The sequence below is a fragment of the Terrapene carolina genome, unplaced genomic scaffold, assembly GCF_002925995.2.
Source record: "Terrapene carolina triunguis isolate 2854851 unplaced genomic scaffold, T_m_triunguis-2.0 Scaffold58, whole genome shotgun sequence".
Taxonomy (NCBI): Eukaryota; Metazoa; Chordata; order Testudines; family Emydidae; genus Terrapene; species Terrapene triunguis.
Genome location: NW_020664409.1, coordinates 37,625,329 through 37,633,578, shown reverse-complemented (window position 1 = coordinate 37,633,578; position 8,250 = coordinate 37,625,329). Strand labels below are relative to the sequence as shown.

The 8,250-nt window shown below is 39.2% G+C and overlaps 1 protein-coding gene across 1 annotated transcript; it reads left to right on the top strand.

Moving 5' to 3' along the window:
- Positions 1–255: 255 nt before the first annotated feature.
- Positions 256–7,954, top strand: AQP4 (aquaporin 4). Its single transcript, XM_024202685.2, has 4 exons — positions 256–708; positions 1,555–1,719; positions 3,038–3,118; positions 4,943–7,954. Exons 1-4 carry the CDS (start codon positions 328–330, stop codon positions 5,216–5,218), a joined length of 903 nt encoding a protein of 300 aa, XP_024058453.1. The 5' UTR covers positions 256–327; the 3' UTR covers positions 5,219–7,954.
- The last annotated feature ends 296 nt before the right edge of the window (positions 7,955–8,250 follow it).

Here is an 8,250-nt window from a genome sequence, read left to right as displayed (position 1 = left end):
AAAACTATAGGCTTCTTTACCTGAAACTCCATCTGTTCAGAGAGACTTTCCTTAGCAAACACAATGACTAGTTGCCCTGTGTCCTTTAGACTGCGGTATACTAAGAACAGGACCTCCTGAGCATGAGTGATGTTTCTTTAGTCTCTCTAGCAATGCACATCTTTATTATTAGCCCCACCATAGGGTGTCCAGTGTTGCTGCCATCCCCAGAAGGTCAGCCAGATAATAATCCTCTACAGCAAAATCTAAGGCTGACTTGGTGACTTCTGATGCAGATTTGTTTTCTTTTTCAGTAAGTGTGGACATCTGTGTAAGTGTGAGACCATCATGGTGGCATTTAAAGGCGTCTGGACTCAGCCTTTCTGGAAAGCTGTTTCAGCAGAATTTTTGGCCATGCTAATTTTTGTCCTCCTCAGCCTTGGCTCTACAATCAACTGGGGTGGATCTGAAAAGCCTCTGCCTGTAGACATGGTCCTTATCGCTCTCTGCTTTGGACTGAGCATTGCAACCATGGTGCAGTGCTTTGGACACATCAGTGGTGGCCATATTAATCCTGCTGTGACTGTTGCTATGGTCTGCACTAGGAAGATCAGCCTTGCCAAGTCTGTCTTCTATATTGTTGCCCAATGCCTGGGTGCCATAGTGGGGGCAGGAATTCTCTACCTTGTCACACCCCCAAGTTTGGTGGGAGGCTTGGGAGTTACTACGGTAACAACTTTTGCTCCTACTCTTAAAGTAGAATAACTTTTTAGTGTCAGATTTAAACCCAGAAAGTAGAAGTGATGGTTTAAGTGCATTGCTGGTTTATTTACAACTCCTATATGTGACTTAGATCTCTCATTAGGATGGGTTTATGCTGAGCAATATTTACAGCAATTCTTTTACAGAAGATTTCTCTTCTAGAATTCCCCCAAATCTGGTAACAGCAGGTAATGCTAATCTACGTTCACAGTTTAAATATACATGCATGAAATACAATTTCAAGAAGAATTCTGAAATTAATTCTATGCCATTATGATGGTGATTGAAAAAACATCTATTTAAAATGACACACTTCTGAAATAGATTGTGCCTTAGATTTCCACTTTGTTCTAAACTAATAAGGAATGCCATCAGTTAGCCCTGTTGCAGGACTTATTAAAAATGCACTTGAGCCACACGCTGCTTAATTTTTAATTGAAATTTCAATTAATTAAGTCAGGGCTAATTAATGAATTTATAATTGAATAGTAAATTACAGTGCTCCCAAGAAAAAAAGTTGTGCAAGTTTAAGTGCAGCATTTGCAAATTCGATATGTAATAAATGCAGTCTAGCTTTGAAGTTCTACATTAAAATCCAGTAAGAACTTTCTTTGTCAGTCCATCAGTAATTTTCCATGGCTGTCAAAAAAAAAAAAGGGTAGGAAATGAATCCATACCTTTCCAAAGTACAGTGCCGTTTCATCACTGTGCATGACTAAACATTTTAAATCACAAAACAATTAACATTTGTAGTAGCTTTTTGAACTGCAAACTCACCTTTGCTTCATCTTCGGTGGTTGTTTCTTTTTCCAGGTACACGGAGATCTTTCCGCTGGCCATGGACTCCTGGTGGAGTTGATAATTACATTCCAGCTGGTTTTTACTATTTTTGCCAGCTGTGATTCAAAACGAAGTGATGTCACTGGTTCAGTGGCTTTAGCAATTGGATTTTCTGTTGCAATTGGACATTTATTTGCTGTAAGTTAATGACTTCTGTTTAAATAATAGAGCTCTTCTTCCACTGTCCCTACTCCAGAACTAGGTGGGAGCTCCAGGAGCCTTTAGAGGTGTAATTCTTTAGTAGCCTGTTGGGGATCCATTGCAAAGCCCATTGAAGTCAATGGGAGGCTTTCTATTTATAGGGCATTGGATCAGGCCTTTATCTGTCTATGTAGATGTTAATTTTATTAATTCTGTCACTAGAAGGGTGATCTGGAGAATGATAATATAGTCTGATACTACAAAGGTGGGCAGGAATACAAAATCAGAAATGGCTCAAAGTGGTTTGGGTGACAGTACAGTAACTCCTCACTTAACGTTGTAGTTATGTTCCTGAAAAATGCAACTTTAAGCGAAACGATGTTAAGCGAATCCAATTTCCCCATAAGAATTAATGTAAATGAGGGGGTTAGGTTCCAGGGGAAAAATTTTCACCAGACAAAAGACTATATATATATATATATATATATACACACACACACACACACACACAGTATAAGTTTTAAACAAACAATTTAATACTGGTACACAGTGATGATGATTGTGAAGCTTGGTTGAGGTGGAGGAGTCAGAGGGTGGGATATTTCCCTTACTGCTAAATGATGAACTAGCAATTGGCTGAGCCCTCAAGGGTTAAGTCTCTCACTCTACAAGGCAGCAGGAATGGTGGGAGATATGCGCATTTCCCCTTTAAGTACACTGCCTTGTTAATTAGATCAGCTTGCTGAGACCGCAGCTGCTGCAAGCTCCCTCCCTCCTGAGCCCTGGTGTGTCCCCCCTGCTCTATGGAAGATGGGGTAAGCGGGGTGCAGGAAGGAGGGGGACACCCTGACATTAGCCCCCCTCTTCCTTCCCTCTCCCCTGCACAGCAAGCAGGAGTCTCGGGGAGCAGCTCCAAGGCAGAGGGCAGGTGCAGCACATGACAGTGGGGGGAGGGACAGCTGCAATTGCTAGCCTGCTGGGAAGCTGCAGCACAGGGAACTTAGGGGAGCGGGAGCTGATAGGGGGCTGCCGGTCCACCCTGGTTCCAAGCCCCCACCAGCTAGCTGCAACGGGCTGCTCTTCCTGCAAGCAGTAGACAAAGCAGGCGGCTGCCAAACAATGTTAGAAGGGAGCATTGCACAACTTTAAATGAGCATGTTCCCTAATTGATCAGCAACGTAACAATGAAACAACGTTAACTGGGACGACTTTAAGTGAGGAGTTACTGTACTGCATTACAGCAAATGGTGATAGTAAATGGTTGAATAATAATGTTCTAATAATAGCAATAGTTAACATTTTATTTTTACTGTAGATCAACTACACTGGTGCCAGTATGAACCCTGCTCGATCATTTGGACCTGCAGTTATCATGGGGAAATGGGAAAACCACTGGGTAACTGCTTTTATGCTTCATTTACAATAGCAATGACCAGCTACCAAATTATATTTTTTTCTTCATTTGCTCTTCTTATTCTTCATAATGTTCCATAAAGACAATCACTGAGAAAGATGGCCACTGACCTGCCACAAACTTTACCATATTTATCTATTCTTTGCCTAAAGTACAAGTCTTAAAGTTATACTCTGTCCTGTGTGGGATGAATTATAATTGCCTATTGTGTATTTGGAGGTTGGGTTTTTGAGGAGGCTGCAAGCATGGAGAGAGAATCAGGACATGTTAAAAACAAAAAACGCAGTGTGATCAAAAGAATTGTTGTTATTGGAAAGAAAGATACTTTGAGCTTGACTGCAAACCCCTCAGTCAAGCTGGTGAGTAGTTACTCAGGTAATCCACTGGCTTCACATTTTTTAAATGCTTCTAAAAAAAGCGGGCCAGATATACAACATGAGAATTTCTCCATTTTGATCTGGCGTCAGTGGTCATACATGAGTAACTTCTCACCAATGTGAGATAATGGGATCAGTATCTGGCCTTGTAAGAGTAAGACCGTAGCTAAAAGCATAGATATTTCCTGCTTTGATGAGCAAGCATCAGCCCAACTAAGAGTACATGTGTAGGAAGCTTTTTTGATTAATAGATTTTGCAGTGCTGACAATGCAATAGTTTATTAAAGCGTTCTGGATAAAATAATTGTTAAAAACAAATTCACGTGTGATAGGCGAGAGGGGTAATGTCTTACTTTCCTCTAATTAAAGCCATGACAGGCATTTTTAGAGACACTTCCAATGTTATTTTTAAGAAGGCCACATACTTTCGTGTTTATCTATATTTCCTAATTTGAAACAATGGGCCCATCTTATTGCCCCTGCAGTTCATAGCAAAACTTTCATTGCCTTCAACTGGAGTAGGATCAGGCCCGTAGGCTCTGATCCTGCAAACGCTTACACCATGCGTAACTTTTCCTCCATTAGTCAACGTACAGAAGTGGATTTACTCTTACCACCAAATGGTTTATTCAGCTTTTAAAACAACTGTAATTATTCACAAGATTAATTAATTATCTAAAGCCGTCTAATACATAACCAAAGCTGTAAATATGTGTATAGTATTTATTGTAACAACAGCCCAGAGGAAGCAGAACTGCTGTCCTAGCTGCTTGAAAGATCTCTTCTGCTCCTGAAATATGAGACAGTCACCTGCCCTTAGCAAAGGCAGGTGGAACCTGTAACAGTACATGGCTAACTAGTATTGCAGGACTATTGGGGATTATGTTGAAGCAAATTGGCACACCATGGATTTGTGTGCAAATAGGATAATTAGAAGTCTAACTGCCTCTTCTGGGTGAACAGAAATCAGGTATGCAGAGCTGTCTGCAATTTCAGAGACCAGGTTTGGATTCTTTTGAAAATGTGGTCCTAAAAATAGAAGTAGAAATATGTGTTTATGCACTTTGATTTGTTTTCTGCATTTATACACCAAAAAATGAGGTGTTAATCTCCCTGTACTTCAGATTTCCCTTCTACAAAACTGGGATGATAGCACTTACCCATCTCATAAGCGTGTTGTGAGGACAAATTCATCAGCGTTTATGAAATGTTCAGATACTATGGCGTTAGAGGCCACAGGAGTACCTAGACAGACACAGCCTCATTGCTCAGATCATGTGCACTTCTGAGCAAGAGAGGTCGGTTAAGCTCTCTACTCAAGGGGCTTTTGTGGACAGTCATCCATTTAAAGTCTTCACTAAATTGCTTTTCTCTGAAACATTTTCCTTTCCATCATGTACCCTTGTGGGGTTTCTTCCCTCTCTTGTAGGTCTATTGGGTGGGACCAATAATAGGAGCAGTCCTTGCAGGTGCCCTTTATGAGTATGTATATTGCCCAGATACTGAGTTCAAGCGACATTTTAAAGGTGTCTTCGGGAAGGCTACCCATCAGTCTAAAGGGAAATACGTGGAGGTGGATGATAGCAGGAGTCAAATAGAGACTGACGACTTGATCCTGAAGCCTGGCATGGTTCATGTGATTGACATTGAGAGTGAAGACAAGAAGGGGAGTGATCCAACCAATGAGGTGTTATCTTCTGTATGACTAGCAAGGAGCACTGAAAGCAGAGAACGGCCTATTAGAATGTCCACAGATATCCTTCCACCCATTAAAGAGACAGATCTACTGTAAACCAGACACCTGCAATATCTGAAAATGTATGGAGATGACAGCAGCTATGTAGTTGCTTCACCAAGCAATACACCTGCTCAGTTTGATTAGAAATTTACTATATTTAAGAGTCCCCATAGATTCTTCCAAATTCAGAAATATCCTTTTTTGGGAGAGAGCATTCCCAAAGTCAATTTGAAAGAGCTGATAGCATTCCCTTTTTAATAAGGCCATCAAAAGCAAGATGGAAATAGAGATGTTTAACATTCAGATTGACAGTTAAGACTTATCTGCAAATGCCTATAGCATGCAGACGTATTTATCAGATTATTCTTCTGACACTTAATTGGCTGTTGTCAACCCTGATTAGAATGTCTTATCCATTAAGTGTTCTTTGCAAGGTTCAGTGACAATAATGCCAAAGTACAGCATGTAACAGATTCATCCAAATTTAAGGTAGTATTTTTTGTTCTTGTATATCCTATCATTATTTCTTTACAAACTCTGAAAAAACTATATTTTCATAGGCAAAAATTGGTTCCTGTCAGTCATCCTACCAATTTTCATCCATTACATATCCATGTTCTGGTAAAAAATACTGCCTTCCTCCCGTTCCCCACAACTAAAAATATTGAAGCCAAAGGCTCTAATCTACTGCAATAATGCTGTAAAACCTTTCAATGTATTGTGTGCAGGTTAGCATAGTTGTCTATCTGGTGAAACATTGTCTTGAGATTCAGCTATTGACCATTTAGTATTAGCTGACTATAGGTTATGCAGGGAACCTGAAGGCCCACATGTTACTCAGTAACTCAAGCAAAAGGAAATAAATGTTCAGGTATCAGAAGAAAGGAAGGTGTTGTCTGTTTTCAGTGCACTTATTCAAACAAATATCACTGTGCTAATTTATATAACTAAACATTTAAATTACTTACCCACTTTGCTGACAATCTTATTTTTATTTATTAGCAAAAGAAAGGTGGATTTTTAAAAAACGTTTAACTATATTGAAGCACTGACTGGAAAATATTTGTAATAACAGGTTATATTGATATGATTGCTTTTGGTTTTGACATTTTTTTTGCAAACTGGTCTCTAGTTAGTTGAACAGCATCAATGATTGTGGCACTGTTCATATAATCTTATTCTGTCATTTCTGTGGCAAAGTTTTCTCTGTTAATTAAATTTGACAATAAGAAATGCAAGCATGTGATGCTTTTTAGAGAAACAGGGAAAGGGATGTCCCAATGATATTACATGCAAAAGTGCTTAAGTGACCAATCCTTCCTTTATAGAAGTGTTTCAACAGAGGTAGCTAACCCAACATAAAACCTTTATAGAATCTTTTTAACTAGCTCATGGCTTTGTTCCTAACTAGTTGCGTTGGATTTTTTGTTTTTTAGGGTTTTTTTTTTTTTGTGATTTTGGCAATATGCTATTACAGTGCTCGTTGGAACACCATTTTCTGTCACCCTAGTTGTATAGGTTGTATCTAAAACTTGAAATCTGTTCATGATTATTTAACTACAGTAAAAAAAAAAGTGGATTGTATGTAATAGACTTGTCTGTCCTTTGATTTACAATATGTGCAAGTGTGTAACTCATTAAAATGAGTAAGGGGGGGTGTATGTATGTATATATAGTAATGGGATAACAGACCACTGCTAAGTTCAAATCTGTGCATCATTGCATAAGGGCATGTCTATCACCAGCTTATTTCAACCAGTAGTCCAGGCATTATCATGTTATATTCATATTCCTGATTTCTTCCTCTCTTTGATAGCGCCTATCTCTGTAGGAAAGGGGAATGTTTTTCATGAATTGTATATATCTGATACAAGTGCCGCATCAAAATTCAAGAATACAAACATAAATAAGAACATGCAAGATAATTTCAAATTGTACTGATGAATGTTGTTATGTGCTAAGGATGAAATCCATCTCTGTGCAGAGAACAGTGCAAGATCGCTACATATGCTTACCAGAGAGATTTTGCTAAACATTTAATAAATGCATGATTTCAACAGGCTAACTAAAAGGGACAAGTTGTACAACATTCGTGGACTGTTAGATAGACTTTGTTTCTTGCATTTCACTGTTTTAAGAAGCGTAGTATATAGTGACTCATCACTTGTGAAGTTTGTACAGCCTCACGTTCTTTAAATACAAGGCTGTGGGTTTTGCACTCATGGCTTGTCTAGACAAAAGCCAGATTCTGTGGCTGAGGTGAGCATGAAACCAGCCAAGTCAATACAGAGACTTTTTTCCCCCTTGTAACACTCTTTATTAATGAAGCGTGGCAAACACTCAGGGTCAGTCCCAGGAGAGCGCCTCACACAAGGAAAGAAACAACCATAAGATACAGAATGTTCAACAAAGAAGGGAAAAAAGGAGGCAGCCAGAACAAATAGGACAAACATATAGAATATTGCCACCTGCTCTCGATAGACTTAGGAAGGAAGAGTCAGAAAGTGAGATACAGTGGCTCTGCTCCTACTCCATATGAATTAGAATCATTAACAAGTTTGCCATTGACTGCAATGGAAACAGGATCAAGGCCTAAGTATGTTTTCATTGAGTACATTTTTAGGGCTTTCTCCTGTTCTCTGCCACACAATACACTTCACTAGGGATAGCTCAGCGGTTTGAGCATTGGTCTGCTAAACCTAGGATTATGAGTTCAATCCTTGAGGGGGCCATTTAGGGATTGGGGGCAAAAATCTGTCTGGGGATTGGTCCTACTTTGAGCAGGGGGTTGGACTAGATCAGGGGTCGGCAACCTTTCAGAAGTGGTGTGCCGAGTCTTCATTTATTCACTCTAATTGAAGGTTTTGCGTGCCAGTAATACATTTTAACGTTTTTAGACGGTCTCTTTCTATAAGTCTATAATATATAACTAAACTATTGTTGTATGTAAAGTAAATACGGTTTTTAAAATGTTTAAGAAGCTTCATTTAAAATTAAAT